The following is a 22728-nucleotide window of genomic DNA, read 5'->3' on the forward strand; positions in this document are numbered from 1 at the left end:
ACAATTGTGTTCAGATTGCAAAAGTTTCCAGTAATTGCAAGGAAAACAGTAACACTTTACAGTCAGTCTCAATCTTCCAAATCTTTGTCGCTGTCAGAGGGCTCAGAAATGTTTTAGTAGAGTTGACTTTTTGTTCACAGCTGTCATGCCAACTCAGCATCCTAGCAGGTATGGATTTTATTCTCATGCAGAAATGAGTAAAGTAGTCTAATATTCATATATACATATAAAAGAGTTCTTGCTGGAAAAAATGATTATTTCTTCCTTGCACCTAGCTTAAATTTAAGAAGTCATTGGGTCAAATTGAGCCCTTGAGGCAGTGAATACATCTTCTCTGAGACGTAAATAGAGTTATGCATGTGTTATGCGTGCCCCATCATGTCAGCGAGTTTATAAGACTGACTGATTAGTCTCTACAGCTCCCTGGCATGACCTGCAGACTTCTCAGAGCATGCCTGGGAGGCGCTTTTTGAAGTTCTGCTCTCACAGTCCAGTGCCTGAATATTACATGGCCATTTCTCCAAAAAGCCTGCAAATCTTTTTCTTCTCACTTGCAGACAGAGAACTCCAAATTTTTATGAAGTCATAATTTGCTTTGGTAGCTATATGAAACCCACTACTCTGCTTAATGCTTTAGATTTACCTATTTCTCCAGCTTGCAATTTAGTTCAGCAGGAAGCTTAAAGTACTCTGATGTACATCTCAACAGAGAAGGGGTTGGAGTGCTGCATATCATTTACACAAGATTTCTTCAGATAATTGATAATCTGACGTAAAAGGGAATCTTGATCCTTTCTTCTTGATCTGAAATCCTCATTGCTGCAATGTAGCGTCTTCAGGTTGATAGTGGAGAGGTTTTGGGGTCAAAATGATAGCATTATTTGACAAATTATGTCCATTGATCTTGGTGTCAAAACCCAGGAAAAATAGATTTATTAATTTAGTATAAGAAATAGCTCCTATCAGATGATCGGTCAACTAGAGGTCAAAATACACTATTGATAGCACACAGCAACCATCCTAATCTGATACCAAGGTTAACATGTCCTTTTGGGGGACAAATTTGAAATCCTCACTGGAAAAAGAAGGTAAAACAGCCAGAAGTTTGAACCTATTTAAAATTTAAGGGTTATTACACTATTGTTTGCTAGGCAAAAAGATCCATTTTTTTCAAAGGAATTTAGTGCTTTAGATGGATTATATGCAGAGGATGCCATAACCTTTCTTTATCAGGTGTGGTAAATCTGAAACAGATGTAGTTGAGACAATTGATGAACATCAATGGTTGCTTTCCAGGATAGTGACTGACATGCTGCAGTACTGTCTTTCAGTATAGTCAGTATTGTCCCAACTGCTCCAAACCATGTTCCATCTGACACCTTCTTCAGTGGTGAAGATCTTTGTTGTGTGCCTCAGGCCATTTATTACTTCTGGTTTTGCTAAGGAGGTAATTTCTTTTACTGAATTAAATGTAAAGGAGTGCTTGACTTGCCCATGCCTTGATCTTTAATGTTTGGATGCATGAAAACTGAGTATAAAATCCCTCCTCTCTTCCTTTCCTCCCCTGCACTCCTACCTGAACCCCTCTTCACTCACATATCTGAAATCTATACCTGCCAACGTTTTTGAATCATCTGCCTCTTACTTATCATGGGTGTAACAGCAGTGGAGATCAAGCTTTTCAGATGTGGATGTGTTTGTAACACCCATAAACAGGGCTTTGTCCACAGCAGAAATGAAAATATTCCAACCCTTTCTTGCCATCTCTACCCAGAAGCATTGAGAAAAGGGTTGCACATTGCTGTTCCTCAAACACAGCATTGCCCAGTTAGGAAAATGTCTTTTTCTCAGTGTTGTATTTCTCTGTTGAAGACATTTCAGAGTAGAAGAAAGAACTCTTGAAATGCATGTTTTATGGTTCATTTCAAAGGGTTTTTTTGCCTCAATGTGTGTAGCAATCCAGAAACTCTTCCACAAGACACTGGCACGCAGGGGGCTGTGTTCATCGATGTGATTTAGGAGTGCCAAGCACGGGGCGTTTCCTGCTGCTGAGGCTTTGCTCCCTGCTCCCGGCAAATGGGAAGCTTTGTTAGGCAGCCTTGCATGCAGAGCCAGCTGCAATTGCCACCCAGCCTGGTGACGGGCCTAGCACTGCAGTCATGGCCTCTAGAAGAGAAACGAAGCTTTAAAGTTCTTTACAGTGAAATAATAAATGCTTAAAATTGCCAAAGGCTTGCGTTTGAATGTGAGCTCAGGTGCAAAACAGTCTTCATCTTCAGAGAGAAGGTATTTTCCCTTTCTGCCAGAGTCATCACAGAAACGATTTGCCTCCTTCCTCCATGCGTGGACTATTCTGAATTCAGTTTTTGTGGAAATGGCATTTATGGGGGGCAAGCGAGTGCTGGTGTCAGCACTGGGTTGCAGGATGGGCTGATGGGAACCCTTTCTTGACTAGCTTGTTGCCTATGGCATGCATCCCCGTGGGGTGGTATTGCACAGGCGTACAAGGTATTGCACAGTTACAAGAAGTGTGTCACTAGTGATCCTGGGCTAAACAAGATTTGTAACAGGGCTTGTTTTCTGTCCCTAGCCATTCATTTACATTTTACGTTTGCACAAAATGAGCTGCAATACAATCACTGTTAGAAGTGGGCATCAGGCCCATGCTGCTTGATTGGCCTGAAAAGATCAACTGTGTATGAGTAAGGAAACTTCAGCTGGTTCTGTAGAAAGTGTTACTAACACCATCCTCATCTCAATAATCCTAGTGTAAATGACATCGATATTTGGCTGAGTGGATGAGCAATGTGATCCTGTGACCATAGAAACTGGGATGATACACATGGGATTCACCCTTTAAGCAACTGTCACAGGGTATTTACTTCTCATCTCTGTTGGACTGGTTCTGAATCAAACAGCTACCAAGACTCTTTATGAATAGCTGTTTTTAATTTGAAGCTTTATTTAATAAAATCAAGGATGAGCAGATACGCAGTTTTCTTCCAAACAGAATTAATCTTTATTTCTTGAATTCTTTAGCTAGAACTTACTTGCCTTCCAGAAACCCAAAGTGGGCAAAATCTAACCACTTCCATGCAACCTGGAAGTGTCTTCCTTTCTTACTCTGACACTCCAGAAAAATGTTTTAGGAAATGTATAAAGATTTGCTGTAACAATCAAGTAGAGTTCATTCAAGGCAACCCCCAGTCTTCTACAAAAGTCTCAGATTCTCCAGCTCCATGTATAGTTTAATAAGTTGCAATCTCTTTCCAGTTTCTGAAATGCTGTTACCACTTTCTAATCCTGCACTGTGATTCTTTGTTTCTGTTCCATAAAATTGTTCCCATGGGAGTGGGAGCTTTTCCTTCATTCTGACTGAGCATTTTGGAGTATTAATGTGAGCAGTAAGTCTGTGCTGCTCTTACAACGTTGTCGACAGTTTTAATGAAAGATGTATTCTTTATTTATTTCTCAAGCAGTGTCATAGGCCTATGTTACCAAGAACAACAAAGAGAGACTTTTCTGAAGTTTTACATGAGATGGAAGTGCTTGTAATGGCTCACACTGTCAGAGCTCAGTCTCTACCCTGTGTAATAAGCAGTAACACATGTTCACACTAAGGAGTATGAGAGGGAGAAAGTCACACATACAGCTCTGAATAGCCACGTGTATATCACGCAAACTGGCTCGCTTGCCTCTGGAAATGGCCTAACTGCTGGGAGCTGGTTGTGGGCCCCATGGAAGTACAGGGCCTACTCAACCCTGGTCAGTGTTGGGCAGCACTCTGTGGGTCAAATCCATTCCAGCTATGCAAATATGACTTGGAGTAGCTTCAGTGAAGCCCAAAGTTGGTACTTTGAGTCAGGTGGAAACTATACGTCTTTGTCTATCTTGCTATGTGGATTACTGCTTTTCTTTCCTACCTTTCTTTAATGTATTAACATCCGATCGTATAGGCAGGCTTAGTCTGGCCTGAAGCAAAGTATTTGTTCCTTGTCACAAACCTTTACACAAGAAATTTCTATGGCAACTAAAGGGTGACAATTTCTTTCATTTCCCTCCCAGCACTAAAGACCAGATTCAGTAAACTCTGCCTAATCTCTTCACTTGAGGAAAGCCTGCAGAATAAGTAAAATATCAGATCATAGGGCATCCTCTGAAGGAGTCTGTGCTAACACAGCCATCTGGATGTTTTATTGAATATAGCCTTATATATGCATTCCTGTCAGGCAAGGAAGCAGAGCTATTAAAATAAATTGAATTACAAGGGTAATGCCAGAACTGGATGTTGCAGGGTGAGACCTACCCTCCTCCCCTGTCATTAATATACAGTCTGTCTCTTTCTTTCAATAAAGAAAAAAACAACACCAAAAAGAATAGGTGCTAAGAAAACTAGATTTCTTTAAGTGACTTCGTTTACTAGCCGAAGGTCTCTACACGTTGTCATGGGCAAGACAGAGTAGACGACAACCCCATCTCACATTTTACATTAGGACATTCTTTTTTCCTTCACCTTCACTTTCAAAGATTTACATTCCTTCCTGAATCTCTTCTGAATTTTTCTTTCTTCCTGCTCCTGTGAAGACAGAGACTTCTTTTCTTTTCCTCTTTGGTTTTGCTGTTCTACCTCCTGTTCTTTGCTTCAAAAGACTAATTTTACTAGTCATCCACATTTCTTCGTTAGCTGCCTATTCCCTGAAGACTTCTCACATGGTGTCCCTTTGGCAATGGAAGATGCATGCAGCTTTTCCAGAAACAGTTGACAAATACCCCACGCGCCAGCCTGAGGCAGTGAGTGGAGAGCAACGCGACACATCTTCCACCCAGGGCAGAAAGTATCTCCTCTGTTCTGGGGCTGCTGAGTGCGACTTTCCACTCGGCTAATCCTAGTATCTGCATCTCTGTTTGCAACAGCAGAAGAGTTGGCAAACTGTGCTCGCAGTGAGCTGCGTGCTGCTTTTTTCTCCCTGCTGGGTGGCAGGGCAAGGAAGAGGTGTGCAGGGTGGGCACGGGCCCGGCGGGGAGGCCAGGCAGGAGCTCATCCAGCCGCGAGCCGCCGGGACTGTGGGAACAGCTTGCTGCCCACCGTCTCAGGCTGCAGCAGTCCTGCCCTTGTGCTTGCAGGAATGCAGAGCTCTTTTCATGACTACGATTATCAGTGTTGTTATTTTAAGTCTCTTTACAGGGGGATTTTTTCAAGTTGGCAAATAGGTGACTTGTTCTGTGTCCCTCATACTTCCTTTTAAGTGCAATTAATTATTTTAATTAATTAATATTACACCAAGCAGTTTGCTTGGAAGAGACAGCTATTCTGGTTTTTGGATTAATTACCAGGCAGGGTTTCTGAATGACAATACGGCCGCTAATTAATCTCACTGCAGTTCTCATAGAAAGAGACCCTGATAAGAACTTGCCAATTACCATAAGAAAAAAAATGTCAAGAGTCCTTTTGTGTTTTTCTGGCATCCACTCCCAGTCAGATGAATATCACTATTAAATACAGAGCCAGACTAACTACCAAGTAGGAAAGCCAATGGACTGTGAGGCTGCACCAAAAATTACCCAGACGTTATTCATTTAGGAACTAACCGTATTTTGGATGTCTGTTCGCTCTTGTTGTATGACATTGCCTGTTACAGTTTTTGTAAGAGGCAGAAAGATCAAGCAGCACAGTAGAGGGATGTGGCAAGTATCCTGCCATTGTGACTGGGAGTATTTCTCACAGTATCCCGACATTAATCAGTGGCGGTGCAAGGCTGGAAGTGGCGTTTTGGTAGGGTGGGCCCGTATTGCTGGCAGGTTTAAGCGGGTTAGGTTGGTGCTGTGGGGCACCTGCAGTTGGGGTGGGGGCTGCTTGGCTCCAGCAGCTCCTCCAGGGCGAGACTGAGCTCACGGGCGGTGCAGGGGTGCAGCATGCGGTGCCGAGTCCCTGGGACGGCCGCGGTCCCCTGCTCTGCTCCCGCAGATCACCCCTGCTAGCGGTGATGGTTGGTGCAGTGTCAGGCCCCAGCGCTTGCTGTGCTTCTCACGGGGGATGGGTGCTGCCCATGCCGGCTTTCCTGCTGCTGCCGATGCTCTGCTAATGGTTCCTGGAAAAGCTTGTGTAAAACCAGCTGGGCATGCTACACAGTCCTGTAGCCTCAGCTGCATCAGTGGTGCAGATATGTCCATAAAAGTGCAGGGCCGGATCCTCAGCTGGTGCCAGTCACGCTAGTCCTGGCCCGCACCGGGTCAGCAAGGCCCTGTCGAGGAACCAGGAGCCCCCTGGCAGGAGGACAGGGCAGGCCCCAGTGCTGCTGCCAGCTGGTTTTCATTACCTTGAATTTCTAGAGGGGCGTTTCTGCCCCAGTGGACAAATACTGGTGGTGTTTCTGAACACATGAGCCAGTAACAGTTACTATGGCTGGTGTGCTCTGCTCTGGGTAACCTGCCTGAGACTTGTCTCGCAGTAGGATGCATAACTAGTTGAAAGAAAGCGCTGGTTTAAACAATACTGGGTTGCTGGTTTAGTTTAATTTCTTTTCTTTTTTTCTCTCCTCTCTGTGCTTGCAGGTCAAAAAATTCTTCACCACAGAAGTGATGTCTTAGAAACTGTAGTCCTGATCAATCCCTCAGATGAAGCAGTTAGCACTGAGGTAAGTCAGTCAGAAGTATTTCACTGGATTGTCATGAAAGCTCCATTACGTGGACAAGATGAGAGCAGGTCCTGACAGTGGATGGAAGGACGTGTTAGGAGGGAACATCAACAAAAACCTCATTCTTTGATTTTCTTTCTGGTTTCCTTGCCTCATGATGGAACGTCAAAGGCAAAGGACAGACAAACACCTCTGTTCTCAGCCCTGCTTCTCTCGTAACCCACTGATCCCCTTTCCAACAGAGTGGAGGCAGCTGCAGTGAGATTGCTTCTGCTTTTCTTCTGCCCCTCTATTGCTTGGTAGCTCTGGAAGTTCATTTTAAACATGAAAAAGTGCCTAAAAAGAAACCAGGTCACCTGACACAAATTTAGGTATTTGAGAAGAATTGCCATCTATATGATGGTCATTCTGTGTAGATCTATGTGATCTACCTTTCCCTCAAAAAAAAAGTATGATGTGATAAATGGGCTGTGGAGAATGCCCCAGAGAAGGGTTGCCAGCTCCTCATGAACTCACTAGAAGAGACACATTGCTAGCCAGTGCTGGAAAGCACTAGCAGGGTAAGCTTCCTGTTGGGAAATGAAGTGACCCTGCTTCTAGTACTTTGTCAAAAATCTAATTTTTATCAACTTTATGTAATATTAAACACAAAGAGGAGGAAAAACACTAAAACAAATGGAAAGTGTAAATTTTTAAAAATTAAGCAAGTCATAGTTAACGGCAGCTCGTTTATTTTAATACTGTACTAGAAAATCGCTGACATTGCATTGGTACTTGGAACAAAACAAACTGGGTGGTAGCTCTGAAGTTCTTTATTAATATCCCATCTACAGTGGCTTTCAGAAGAAAGTAAGAGTGGCAAAAGGGTGGTGGTAGTGGGAGCAGAAAGAATGGCCAACAGAACAGAAATGCTGTTTCTGTCGCCGTTGCTTGTCATTCCTTTGATGGATGACCATGTGAAAGTACATAGTCTGAAGCCGATTAATGACTTCTGAACCCTGTCTTTACTCCTTTGGCTCTGGGGGATGTTTGGCTAGGTTACTGTTAATTTCCTCCCCTTAGTCTTTGGGAGGCAATCTTTGCTTTGCTTTCGTCTCGCCAAACTGGTCACAGCAGAAGTTACAAGCTGAGATTTACCTTGGCTGCCTAAGCCAGACTCTCACTGGACAAAAGCCAAAAAAGGAGATAGGAAAGAGGCAGGGGAATTAAATCATGGATTGGAATAGACATGCTTTGCCCATTAAGACAAGTAGGAGATTTAGTTTCTCATCTCAAGAGTTTTCCAGGTTGCATCTGGGGAGACAGTGATATACCATGGAGTTCTTACTTCATCAGAACAGGAAATTGAATCTATGAGTTCAGGAGAAACAAAGGCAAGGATGTTAAAAGAAATTCCAGTACTGCTAATGAGGCTGGTAATAGCCATACTGTTGGTTGCCTGAGCATGATTCTACCCAAGACTCCTGTCATGTTCAGTCAGCTGCCAAATATTTCCCAAAAGAGAGAAGGCCAAAGGGAGAGAGATCACAGCTGCCCAAAAAAAGCAAGTTTCTGAAAACCCCATGAACAGTTACTTCCTTTTTTAGAAGACTCCACTCCATTGCTCTAACACGTTATACCGTAAATCTTGGAAGCTCCTGATCTCCTTACTCTCCTGTCTCTGTTCATGCTCTGTCTTTAACTCAATTTTGACTGAGGCTACATCTTGCTATCCACTTACTTTAAACAATTTGGGACTTCAGCCAAGGGTAAAGTTGAGCAGAATGATCACTTTAGCACATTTCTTCTTAAATGTAATCATTGTGAAATCAGCTGACAAGATTCTGGTAGTCCCCCAGGAAGCCTTCATTATACCCAGACACACAATTTACGTATCTCTTGAGGTTCTTTCATGTATATCATATATTATGCTCTGTAATCTGCAAGCATTTATTTACTTTTTTTCCTACCATAGTTTTCTAGCTCTGCAGAGCCTATTTCACCATCAATTAATAAAATAGGTTGAAGGGAATTATATGACAGTCACATATCAGTGATTCACAAGTCAGGAAGTAATTTTGCTGTTGGAAAAGCTGGTGATTTTATACATAAGTTGGCAGACTGCCCAGAACTGCTGCCAGCAACCAGGGGAAAAAATAGAAGAGGAAGCCAGTTCTTTTATGGTTTTAATACAACTAAAACAGGCAAGATTTCAGCAACACACATCAGACAACCAGCTGCATTTATCTATGTTCTTGTTTGAAGTGCAAATAGATTGACTTGATCCAGCAAGGATATTGTTGCATTTTTAATCATCTGGTACAATTAGTGATAAACCAGCATTTAGGCCTGCTTTTAATTAAAGGAACTTTCTACTGCTCTAAGTTAAGGCTACTTATTTAATAAAATAAAAAGGAAGATGTGGTAGAGTTGGGAGCATCTTTCAGATCCATACTCTTCAGTGGCTCTTTTCTGCTTTTACAACAATCTTAGTTGTTGAGCAGAGATTTAGGTCAAGCCTTCCTGGCTCAGCCTTCCTGGCGTGAGAGGGAATTATTTAGAACAATTGGTTGCTTAACAATCAATATATAAATTTGAAAGAGTGGCTTACTAGGAGAGCTGAGGTGATTATGTCATCTCTATGGAGATGGAGTTTGGATGCAATATCTACATGTGGAGTTGTTTCAGGTAAACTGTTCTCATTTGGCTTAATACATGGATAGTCCTGTTCTGGAATCAGTGTCCTCTTCTGCTTTAACTTAATCCTCCTTGAATGGAGGAATTACTGCACTTGAAGTTCATACCTTACCTTAACGTGAATTGATTTTCAGTTTGGACAAGACCTTGGAAATATTTTCAAAGAGTTTGTTTAATAATAGAGAATCTTGCAAAGGTTTTGTTTGGACTTAGATTGAATTCATCCAACAGAAGATTTCTAGATATATGGATTTTATTTAACATACAAGTAAATTTCCCCCTAGGGGGAAGCAGGAATTATTAGCTGTAGTGAGGGTCAAGGAAAGTAAAGAAAATATACTTTGAAATATTTAGGAGTTATTTCAAAATTCAGAAGAAGGTCAGCAGCAATCTCCTTTGAGCCATCATGCATCCACATAATTTACTAAAATGTTTTGAAAAAAGATCTTGTGCTGGCACATTTTAAAAAGTTGGTGTCCATAATTAGTGACATCATGATATGTAAATGGTGTGTATTACTGTATCTGAGTATTTGAAGTTCAAATTCATGATTGTGGTGAAGCTGAATTGTCCTTTAACTTTGTAGATGATTCAAGTTATAACAGAACAACAGTCCAAATGTGCCATTTTTCTGTTTGATCTGTGGCTGTTTTCAGTGATATTTTTGCATCTAAATGACAAGTAATGCTGTACATTGGGAAAAGAAGAACAGCCTTCCAAAAACTGAGGCTCTGAGGCTGACACACACAGGTGTCCCTCATTACCATATGGGGCAATTGGCCAAGGTGGCCCTGATGCAGTGCTGTTAAAATCTGCTAAGAGTTATACAAGAAATGTTTGTTCATTGTAATTATTACTTTTTCATTCAAATTTTATTCTCTTCTGCTCCTTGCTCTTTTTTCCATGTCATTAGTTTGGTTTGTTCATTGAGTCTTCTCTGTAGTCACTTCCTGTGCCCCCTTTTCGCCCTTTTGCTCCTTTCTTACTGTCTTTTGTAAACAGCACTGTATCTAGATAATATTTCATCAGTCCTGGGAGACTGTCATGTAAAATGGGTTTTAAATTAAGCAAGGTAAACTGCGTGTTCTCAGAGGAATATAGCAACGCATGGTAACTCCCATTACTGTTATGCTTCTCTTCTTCACTGTAGGTGCGTTTAATGATCACAGATGCTGCAAGACACAAGCTCCTTGTGCTCACTGGACAGTGCTTTGAAAACACAGGAGAACTCATTCTTCAGTCAGGGTCCTTCTCCTTCCAGAACTTCATTGAGATCTTCACGGATCAAGAGGTGTGTACCAAAAAGTGTCTTCCATACATTGTCATGTGGTGGCACACATTTTTAGAAGACTAAAAATGGCCATCTCTATTAATTTAGTTAGCACTGACAGCTTGATGCTGATGCTCCTTACTCTTTGTTATAGACTTTCCTTCAAAGCATTCATTTAATTTACTTTAGTTTTGATGTAAGTTGCTTAACAAAAGAATAACATTTTAATTTGGGGAATTAAATTATAACTTTAAGAAACAGAAAACCAAGGAACCTTTAAACAATTAAATAAGACAGAGGCTGTCTGTTGGAATGGCTGTAGTTTTTTCACCACCTACCTGCTTTGCTTCTTTGCTGTAGTATTTAAAATTTGGCCAATCAATTCTGTAAATCTTGTAATTTTCACATGCCAGAAATATAAATGTCAAACCATGAAGTCTACCAATATTTAATGCCATTTGTTTCATGACTTGCTATTTTGTTGTCTTGCTTAATGTACTGTGTCTGAAAGCTCCCATAGGGCAGGAACCCATAGTAAACAAGCTGTCACACTTAATTTGGCTCCTGTGTAAAGTATATATTTAAATAAACTATATGGTTGCATCCCTGGGATTTTAGTATCCAAATTTAATTACAAGCATTTCAGTAGGGTGAGATTTGAAAGCTCAGCACTGAAAACAAAGGGTTTGCAGGAGTCCCCGTGTAACCTTATTGTATCTATTTGATCCTTTTCTCAAAGCCTTTTGTTCAGCATATGGTGGTACAGCTGGGGCAAGAGTTGGATCCCTGGTCTCTGACAGGGACGTGACCCCTAAAAGTCACCATCAGTTCGAAGAGTTACAGTTCTGTAAAACTGCAAACTGCAGCTTCTTGCATCTCTGGCTAGTTAACAAGACATAACTGTTTTATGGTTACCTGCTAAACTTGGGGCAAATCCTACGATTACAGTTAGGAAGCCAAAGTGTTGGCTGGGGAGTGGCGCAGTGATGTTGGCATATGAGTGAGAGCAGCTGAGGGACTGTCGGCACCGGTGCGCATGCAGGGCACGCTCCACCATCGCGGAAAAGGCTCGCTTGGCTTGTCTCTGCTGGGGGCAGCATGCTCACCAAGCGGCCAGCATGGTGGTTTTAATGCGGTCACTTCCAGCTTATTGTCTCTGAAGCCTTGGACATTTGTTCACTGCTTCTACAAGATTTCACAAAAGGTAACTACGCAAAAGAAGACTGTATTTGCTGTGCTGCAGGCTGTGTATGTGACATTTCTTAAAGAGTTAGTATACCATTAGTGGGAAATTTTTAGGAGACCACAAATAAGAAACAAGGTTAGAAATCAGTGCTAGAAAAAAGTGGTTAGCAGTTTTCTAACTAGTGGTTAGAAGAATAAATTCCTGTGCTCTGCTGACCCATTAACACAGTGAAGTTTGATGAATGTTAGTTAAAGTTAATACTACTGTGCTCTGTCCATTTTTATTTTTCTGGACCAAACCTGAACTATGGTCATGGGATGTACATATAGGAAAATAAGTATGTCCCATTCCCTGCCTCTGCAGCAACAGCTTGCAGATGAAAACCATTCTTTTTACCTTTGTGGTCCCCAGGATATGAAACAATCTGACTTGCTGACTTGCTGTTTGCCATCACCAGCCACAACACCTTTAAAACTTCAGAATTCCTCTGCAGATGTATCTTAGTGCTTCAAAAGATGATCAGGTTCACAAACAAAGATACTTCCTTGGTCCCAGGGTGACTTTCAACCAAAAGATAATGAGCAGTCCTCTGCAGTCTCTTTTAAGCTGTGGGAGACTGTACAGAAGTAACTGGGACTAGTGTTGGGCCCAAAACCTACGAACAGCAACAGCGGGCCACATTCATCCTTCCCAGTCACTACTGAAGTCAATGCCATGGTAATAATGTAACTGAGATGTCCAAAAGCATTATCAAATAGTTGAAGCAGTGAAAGTGTCAATGTTCATTGTGTTATCATTTGAAATACAAATCCATTAAAGCCTTTTCTGAGGCGTTCCTGAACTTGCTATTCCTAACAGGTACAATCGTTGGTATAGCTTTTCACCAACTTTTCAGTTGCCTGTGCTCCTAGTGCCTTAATACTGTCTGTATTAGGCATGCCAACCTTTAGGAGCAAACAGAGTTTAGAATCTAGAAGCATGAAGCAGAAAGTCAAGTACGGTATTATATAAATGGAATAGGACTAACCCTAAACCTTGGCCCAATATATTCAGTAGCCCAATATATTACCATATAATTTTTCATCTTGCTGGAAAATTGGTCTTACGTGAAAAATGGTCTGTACTCAAGTTATCTCCTTATGTATGTGGCAGACTTTCATCCAAATGAAGAGATCTTGGTCCTACTTTTGTCTCTCCCTAATAACGTGTTTTCAACCCTGACCAGAGATACAGCATAAGGAGTACACTCAAGACCCTAAATCCTTTTCAGAGCTGTTGTCTGTGCTGAGCATTAACAGAAGATGCCTGTCCTCCCTTAACTGCCCTTCTGTCCTTTTTTCTTATTTCTGTAATAAACAATTGGAATGGTTCTCCTGTTTTCCTTATCTTTTATCCTATTCTGCATTTACTCGTTTTATTTTGTTCTGTTTTTTCTCTGCTCTTTTCCAGACAAAGCCATGTCTGACATTTGGGTGAGATTTATTTATACTCCTGTCAGATGGTTTGGATACTAAGTAAGGCTGACAAAGGAACATAAAAAATATTTATTTTCTGCTTTATTTCAGTATTGGGTGGATTATTTTTGTTTGGATAACAGCCACTGCATCTTTATTGAGTTTTATTTTTGGTAAATGCTGAAAATAAATTATGTAACACAAAAAAAGGAAACCTAGATACACACACTCAGAGGCCCACAGAGATCTTCTGCAATCAAACATAATTAATTTTGTGTATGTCCATTTCTTTTGATGATTCAGTCTGTGGTCCAAGACTTTCAAATTAGTCTAAATCATCTTTATGGCAACTGTTCTTATAGCTTGAACTGACAACCGAGTCTCTGCAAAGAAGGTTGCAGTATTTTGCAAGATGCTGTGTAGGCATATTTTGTACTGGCATTTATGTCTGAATTACTTTTTTTAAAGAAGAGGTTTACATAATTTGGTGGTATCTTTGTTAAGAGCAAATAGAAGTGGGCTGCATTTACCTAATTTCCTGCTGGCTTTTCAGGAGCCAGACTGCAGAAAAAATTGAAATAACAATGGTGTTGTGGAGCACAGCACGTGTGAGGAGGGGTGAAGAAGGCAACCTGCTCCAGGGGACACCTGCCTCCCCTGGGCTGCAGATATTGCCTGAGGGTGTGCTGTTTCCCTTAGGTGTTTGGCCAGCTCTTCTGGATGGTTTGGGGCAGTGTAGAGACTCATGAGCCATTGGCAAAGACAGTGACATTGCTGATATAGTGTTAACTCCATAGTCCTCATAAAAGCTTTCTATAAAGGATGGAGGAGGGAAAGGGAAACCTTGGGGTACTTTCCTCCTTTGGACATTGAGGAAGGAACCACAAATAAGTGGCTCCTTTGTATTTAAAAAATACAGTAGTGGACTAATTATAGCAACAGGTTCCCTTAGCTTCTATAACTGGTACTCACCAGTGCAAAAGTGAATGAAAAAGGTTTTTTCTGGTCAGGATATATTGCCTTTTGACATTAATTGTCAGAAAAAATGAATTTACTTGCACCTTTTTGTCTTTTTGTTTTACATCCATAGATTGGTGAGTTATTAAGCACTACACACCCTGCCAACAAAGCCAGCTTAACTCTCTTCTGCCCTGAAGAAGGGGACTGGAAAAATTCCAACCTTGACAGACACAACCTTCAAGACTTTATTAACATTAAACTCAACTCAGCTTCCATTTTGCCTGAAATGGAAGGACTCTCTGAATTCACAGAGTATCTGTCAGAATCAGTAGAAGTGCCATCACCCTTTGACATTTTGGAACCTCCAACCTCAGGAGGCTTTTTGAAACTCTCCAAACCCTGCTGTTATATTTTTCCGGGTGGAAGAGGGGACTCTGCATTGTTTGCAGTGAATGGATTCAACATGCTTATCAATGGAGGATCTGAAAGAAAATCTTGCTTCTGGAAACTTATCCGACATTTGGACAGAGTCGATTCTATTCTTCTCACTCACATTGGAGATGATAACCTGCCAGGAATCAATAGCATGCTTCAGCGAAAGATAGCTGAATTAGAAGAGGAACAGTCCCAAGGGTCTACGACCAACAGTGACTGGATGAAAAATCTGATCTCACCTGATTTAGGAGTTGTATTCCTCAATGTACCTGAAAACCTGAAGAACCTTGATCCTAACTTTAGAGTAAAAAGGAGTGTAGAAGAAGCTTGTTTTACTCTCCAGTATTTAAATAAATTGTCTATGAAACCAGAGCCTCTTTTTAGAAATGTAGGAAATACCATTGACCCCATCATTTTATTTCAGAAAATGGGAGTTGGCAAACTTGAGATGTATGTGCTTAATCCTGTCAAAAACAGCAAAGAGATGCAATATTTTATGCAACAGTGGAGTGGGACTAATAAAGATAAAGCTGAATTCCTGCTACCAAATGGCCAAGAAGTAGATATTCCACTGTCCTATTTCACCTCTGTCTCATCCCTGATTGTGTGGCATCCAGCTAATCCTGCAGAAAAAATTATTCGAGTTTTGTTTCCTGGAAACAGTACCCAATATAATATTCTAGAAGGACTGGAAAAACTCAGACATTTAGACTTCCTTAAACAACCAATGGTTACACAGAAAGACTTAACTGGGAACATCGCTAGTCCAGCTGTGAAACAAGCAAAGTTGAAACAACGAACAGACAGCAAGGAGAGTCTTAAGCCTGCTGCAAAGACACCACCAAGCAAGACAGTCAGAAAAGAATCAAAAGAAGAAACACTAGAACCACCAAAACCTAGTCCTACACCAGAAAAGCCTCAGAAAGTAGAAAGCAAAGAAAAAGTTCCAGTTAAAAAAGAGAAGCCAGCGAAAGTGGAGACCAAACCTGTAGTGGCAGAAAAAGATGTAACAAGTAAAGAAGAGCAGTTAGTGAAACCTGAAACTGCTGAAAAACAAGCTGCAGATGTAAAACCAAAAGTGGCAAAGGAGAAGCCAGTGAAAAAAGAAGTCAAAGCAAAACCTGAAGAAAAGAAAGAGGAGAAAGAAAAACCAAAGAAAGAGGTTTCTAAAAAAGAGGAGAAAACACCCATCAAAAAAGAGGAAAAACCCAAAAAAGAAGAGATCAAGAAAGAAGTTAAAAAAGAGGTGAAAAAGGAAGAGAAGAAGGAAACTAAAAAGGAAGTGAAGAAAGAAGCTCCACCAAAGGAAGCTAAAAAGGAAGCTAAAAAAGAAGAGAAGAAGGAAATTAAGAAGGAAGAAAAAGAAGCCAAAAAGGACATCAAAAAGCTCCCTAAAGAAACAAAGAAGACATCTACTCTTTCAACTGAAGCCAAAAAACCAGCAGCAAAGCCTAAACCACAAAAGAAGGAGGAACCTGCTAAGAAAGAACCAGTACCTGCTGGAAAACCAAAGGAAAAGGGGAAAATTAAGACTGTGAAGAAGGAGATCAAAGTCAATGGAGCGCAAGCTGCCCTTGCTGCAGTTGGAGCCGCTGCCACAACTGTAGCAACAGTAGCAGCTGCAGAAATTGCAGCTAATGGAAAAGAACTTGAAGCTGAGAGATCCCTCATGTCTTCACCAGAGGATTTAACAAAGGACTTTGAAGAATTAAAAGCTGAAGAAGTAGAAACAGTAAAAGAAACAAAACCTCAAGTTGCACTCATAGAGGATGAACTGAAACTCACAGGCACAGTCCAAAAAGAAAAATTAGATAATGAAGGACCTGCTGAGTCCTCTGATGAAGGCATAACTACCACAGAAGCTGAGGGTGAATGTGAACAAACACCTGAAGAACTGGAACCTGTGGAAAAGCACAGGGTTGATGACAATGAGAAGTTTGAAGATGAAGGAACTGGCTTGGAGGAATCATCTGAAGCAGGGGACTATGAAGAAAAGGCAGAGACGGAAGAAGCTGAAGAACGAGGAGAAGATGAGGAAGAAAAGACACCACTGGACACCACAAAACAGTATATGGAGGAAGTAAGAAAAATGGAAGAGAGTTCGGAAGAAATACTGGCTGAAGCGGATGCTAGAATTAAAGATGAAAAATACATTGAAAAGGCAGACTACGAGGCATCAGATGAACGGGCTGAGGAAGACAGGGAAGAAGCAGTGGAAAAGGCAGAAACTGAAGAGACTGAAGAAGAGGAGGAAGACAAAGCAGAAGATGTCAGGGATGAAGAGGAGACTGAAAAAATAGAAGCTGAAGAAGATTATGTGATGGCTGTGGTAGACAAAGCTGCAGAAGCTGGTGAAGTTGAAGATAAATATGGCCTACTCATAGTTACACCAACTAAACTCTCAGAACCTCAGTCTCCAGCAGTTGAGCCGGCTTCTTCTATCCATGATGAGACATTACCTGGTGGTTCAGAAAGTGAAGCCACTGTTTCTGATGAAGAAAATAGAGAAGATCAACCTGAAGAATTCACTGCTACTTCAGGTTATACACAGTCTACCATTGAAATATCTAGTGAACCAACTCCAATGGATGAAATGTCTACACCCCGGGATGTCATGAGTGATGAAACTAACAATGAGGAAAGTGAGTCACCTTCTCAGGAGTATGTGAACATTACCAAATATGAGACATCACTGTACTCTCAAGAGTTTAGTAGACCTAAACTCTCTCCACTTCTGGATGCTTTCAATGGATTATCTGAAGGATCCAAAACAGAGGCCACAGAAGGTAAAGACTATAATGCTTCTGCTTCTACCATCTCGCCACCTTCTTCATTAGAGGAAGACAAATTCTGCAAATCTGCCTTCCAAGAAGTATACCGGCAAAAAGAAAGTGAAATCCAAGGCACTGCCAAATTAGAAATCAAAGAAACCTGTCCAGAAGATGTTGGTGGAAAACATAGTCTAACCAAGAGTCCAGCTGAGAGTTTGTCCCCTCCATCACCAGTTGCCAAAACACCACTGGGTGAACGGAGTGTGAACTTTTCCCTCACTCCCAATGAGATCAAGGTCTCAGCTGAGCCTGTCCCCGTTGCTACATTGCCTGATGCACAACAAGAAGTAACTGAAGAGCACTGTGCAAGCCCTGAAGATAAAACATTAGAAGTAGCATCTCCCTCACAGTCTGCTGCTGGTAGTGCTGGCCACACACCTTATTATCAGTCTCCCACTGATGAAAAATCCAGTCAGCTTTCTTCTGAACTCACTGAAAAGTCAGGAGAAGCTCCAGTTAGCTTTGAATTCAGTGAAGTCAAAGATGAGTCTGCAAAACCCAGAATAAGTCCTATGGATGAGCCTGTGCCAGATTCAGAATCTCCTATTGAAAAAGTTCTCTCTCCTTTACGGAGTCCACCATTGATAGGTTCAGAAACCTCTTATGATACATTTTTGAGTGCTGATGTAAAGTCTCCTGCCAGAGATTATGAAAGTCCTTCTGAGGGGAAAACTGAAAAGGAAAAATCACCTGTTCAGATTAGCCCAACTTCTGAAGCCAGCCCTGTGGGCCTTTTCCAAGAAAAACAGGATGAAAAAAGCCTGGAATTCATGGCAATTAAAGAAGGCTTCAGCCTAGAAAGGAAAATGGAGGATACAGAGCCCAGCAGCTCTCAGTCTTCACTGGTCTTGGATGAGCGGAAGTTAGCAGGTGATCTCTCACCTACTCAAATAGATATCAGTCAGTTTGGTTCCTTAAAAGAAGACACCAAAATGTCAATTTCTGAAGGCACTGTTTCGGACAAGTCTGCAACACCTGTTGATGAGGTTGTAGCAGAAGATACCTATTCCCATATAGAAGGAGTTGCTTCTGTCTCTACAGCATCTGTTGCTACTAGTTCATTTCCAGAACCAACTACTGATGACGTATCTCCTTCTTTGCATGCTGAGGTTGGATCCCCTCACTCTACAGAAGTTGATGATTCTCTTTCAGTGTCAGTTGTACAAACACCAACGACATTTCAGGAAACAGAAATGTCTCCATCTAAGGAAGAGTGCCCAAGGCCCATGTCAATTTCTCCACCAGATTTCTCTCCTAGAACTGCAAAGTCCAGAACACCAGTGCACGATCTTAGGTCTCCTGAGCAGTCAACTATGTCAGTAGAATTTGGTCAAGAGTCCCCTGAACAGTCTTTAGCGATGGACTTTAGTAGACAGTCTCCAGAATATCCTACTGTAGGCACTAGTATTCATCACATATCTGAAAATGGACCAACTGAAGTAGATTATAGCCCTTCAGATATACAGGAGCCTACTTTTGCACAGAAGATTTCCCCTGTTGAGCAAACATCTTACTCTCAGGAGAAGGATATTTCAGAAATTATTTCAGTTTCTCAAATTGAAGCTTCATCCTCCACTTCATCAGCTCATACACCTTCCCAGGTAACTTCACCACTGCCAGAGGAAACTTTTTCAGGTGCTGTTCCACCCAGAGATTTGTCACCACATTCTTTTACCTCAGAAAAGGTGCAGGGCCTAGGAGAAAAGCTGTCACCAAAGTCTGATCTATCTCCATTAACTCCAAGGGAATCGTCTCCTCTATACTCTCCTAGTTTTCCAGATTCACCTCCTGCAGTCACAGAAGCAATGTCAGCAAGTCACGCATCATCATTGTCACTGCAAGTGTCCTCTGACAAAGCATTTGGCTATAAGGCTGGCACATTACAAGAACCGCTAACAAAGCATAGTCCAGAACCTTTAGCCACTCCAGAAAAAGAAGATTCGGAGAAAAGCAGCAGGTCACCAGAAGAACTTAGTTACTCTTATGAGGCAACTGAGAAAACTACAAGATCACCGGAGGATATTAGCTACTCTTATGAGGCAATTGGAAAATCTACTAGATCACCTCAGGCCACAGATTATTCCTATGAGGCAACAGGGAAAACTACAAGGTCACCTGAGGCCACAGATTACTCCTATGAGACAATGGGGAAAACCACTAGATCACCTGGGGCCACAGATTATTCCTATGGGACAACAGGGAAAACCACCAGATCACCTGAGGCCACAGATTACTCCTATGAGACAATAGGGAAAACCACCAGATCACCTGAGGCCACAGATTATTCCTATGAGATAATAGGAAAAACCACCAGATCACCCGAGGCCACAAATTATTCCTATGAGATAATTGGGAAAACCACTACATCACTTGAGGTCACAGATTATTCCCATGAGAGAACTGGAAAAGCCACCAGATCACCTGATGCTGTGGATTACTCTTTTGAGACAACAGGGAAAACCACTAAGTCACCAGAAGCCATTAGCTACTGCTATGAGACAACAGGGAGAACCACCAGGTCACCTGAGGCCATGGCTTACTCCTATGAAACAACTGGAAAAGCTACTAGATCACCTGAAGCTACAGATTACTCATTTGAGACAACTGGGAAAGCCAGCAGGTCACCTGAAGCCACAGATTACTCATTTGAGACAACTGGGAAAGCCACCAGGTCACCTGAAGCTACTAGCTATTCCTATGAAGCAAGTGGACATTTTACTCCAGGAAAATCATTAGCAGAATCCCGTCAAGATGTTGATTTATGCCTTGTGTCCTCCTGTGAATATAAACACCCTAAAACTGAACTTTCACCCTCATTTATCAACCCAAATCCCCTAGAGTGGTTTGCAAGTGAAGAACAGTCTCAAGATCAAGAAAAGCCATTAACTCAATCTGGGGGAGCCCAGCCACCTTCTGGTGGAAAACTGCCAGCACGGCAGTGTGATGAAACACCTCCCACATCAGTAAGCGAGTCTGCCCCATCTCAGACTGACTCAGATGTTCCTCCAGAGACAGAAGAATGCCCTTCCATCACTGCAGATGCTAACATTGACTCTGAAGATGAGTCAGAAACCATTCCAACGGACAAGACAATTACGTACAAGCACATTGACCCTCCGCCTGTCCCAATGCAAGATCGCAGCCCTTCCCCTAGGCACCCTGACGTCTCCATGGTTGATCCAGAGGCTTTGCCTGTTGACCAGAACTTGGGCAAACCTTTGAAGAAGGACCTCAAAGAAAAGACAAAAACAAAAAAACAGGGTACTAAGACCAAGTCTTCCTCTCCTGCTAAAAAAAGTGATGGTAAATCAAAACAAGTGGCTTCCCCAAAGCCAGCTGTAAAAGAATCTTTGGACAAAATTTCCAAAATGGCTTCTCCAAAAAAGAAGGAGTCTGTTGAGAAGGCAACCAAAAATATCTCAAATCCAGAAGTAAAGTCTCGAGTGGAAGAGAAAGATAAGGACACCAAAAATGCAGCAAATTCAACAACGTCCAAGTCAGTGAAGACTGCAACTACAGGTAAAGACAGATAAGAACTCCCTAGTGTTAAGGTTTTCTTAGTGGTTGCAGTTAAATTAGGTTGCTTTATATCAGTTGAGATCATGGCACAACCCTCCCAAAAGTCCATGTTTTGAATGAAATCCAGCACATAACAGCCACACTTAAATGAATGGAATTCAATGAATTAGCTTTTGTTATCTGAGAGACTTGTTGTGTCAGTTTGCTCAGATGTAAAGACTTAGAGCAAGAGTATCAAATATGAAAAGCTTAATACTAGTTGTCTAAATTGTTAGGCCAATCAATATAATTGAAAGTACTGCTGTAGGTGAAGTGAAATTAGTAAAATGAGCCACTTTTTCATTTTAAGAATCATTCAGACACAATACTCTTAACTAAAACAAATACAATTGAATATTATGAGAGGCAGAAGTTCTATAGACATTGGATGTTTTCATTACTTTGCTGGATTAGTTTGAAAAAGATTTTTTTTTTAATTGAAACAGTAGTAAGAGCACTTTCAGTGACAAAAGCATGTACATCACATAATCCAGTTAAAGTCTTATGCCATCAGTGATGACTAAACATATCGGAAGTTAATGTCATTTTGAATGACTGTTGTGTACACTAAGTAGTAATAAAATATGAATTAGATTATTCAAGGAGGCATTGTGCTAATATGTTGTTTCCTGCAGCTCTTGTTACAGAGTATTTTGAAGATCCTTTGATTTTGCAGTTGTCAGGACCAATGTTCTACTGAAAGCTTTTTACAAGCAGCAGGTCTAGGATTCAGTGGAAGCAAACCAGCATTCAGCTCTCTGTAGCCTCTCCATTTTATGCTGTCCACCGTTCCTTTCTTACACCATAGTGTCCATGTCTCTGTTAATAGATGCTTTTCAAAACAGCAGTATGGTTCCTCATACCTTACACATCTCCAGCACTTTAGCTCTATATTAGATTTGTCTTCCTTGAAGCATACTTTTCAGGTATATGCTAGAGCTGAAACCAAGGCTCTATTTGATATTGGCATTTAAATGTAAAATTTCACGTGTAGTATTATATTTACTGTTTGTATCCACACTTCAGAAAAAATGTATCACAAATTTTATCATGATAAAAGATGATTTTGTAACATACCCAATAGTTAAAAAATTTCTAATTCAGGAAATCCCATCATATTATGATGCTTATTTGGCATATTGGTGTATGATGAACAGCAGGTCACATTAGACAATTGCAATGGACTTTCCTGGCCTTACAATATATGACCCTAAAATAAAGTGTTTTGCTCAGATAAGTTAGTTTACCAAACGTCATCCTCTGTAACATCATGAAGAGGCTAATAAAATATCAGTGGTGATCATCTGAATACAATCATTGATCAAATTCTGATGGCCAGTTCATAGCAAAAGCAGAATCTGTTATAGTATTTTTATGTGCATATTTAAACTTTAAACTTCCTTTTGACTGAAGCTCTTCTTAGAGCAGGTATTACACTAAGATACAGTAGCAAAAACATGCTCCCCCTACCTCGTTTTTGTGATAAATGACTAATTTATATGTGCAGATAAGGATGCAGCAGGCAAGCAAGCACTTGTTCTTAGTTCCCTGAAGTAACTGCAGTGAAACTTCTGTCCTCTCAAGTGCCTCCTTTCCTCTCTTCTGCTTACATATAGGAGCTTTCTGATGTAGCTGTAAGACAGTCAACAGCTACTAAGCCTTGTTACACCCTGATACCCCAAAACTCAAGACTGCTTCAAACCTGCCTTTCTTCCTGTATGAC

At 41.2% G+C, this 22728-nt stretch overlaps 1 protein-coding gene across 2 annotated transcripts in view; it reads left to right on the top strand.

The window, feature by feature from the left end:
- MAP1B (microtubule associated protein 1B) overlaps nt 1–22728 on the top strand; it is a 72395-nt gene that overhangs the window by 43350 nt on the left and 6317 nt on the right. For both annotated transcript variants that reach the window (XM_067316746.1, XM_067316745.1), the window contains exons 3-5: nt 6553–6635; nt 10462–10602; nt 14312–20966. In XM_067316746.1, coding sequence (XP_067172847.1) covers nt 6553–6635; nt 10462–10602; nt 14312–20966 — 6879 coding nt within the window. The remainder of the gene's footprint in view (nt 1–6552; nt 6636–10461; nt 10603–14311; nt 20967–22728) is intronic.

The sequence above is a fragment of the Apteryx mantelli genome, chromosome Z (assembly GCF_036417845.1).
Source record: "Apteryx mantelli isolate bAptMan1 chromosome Z, bAptMan1.hap1, whole genome shotgun sequence".
NCBI classification, from domain to species: domain Eukaryota; kingdom Metazoa; phylum Chordata; class Aves; order Apterygiformes; family Apterygidae; genus Apteryx; species Apteryx mantelli.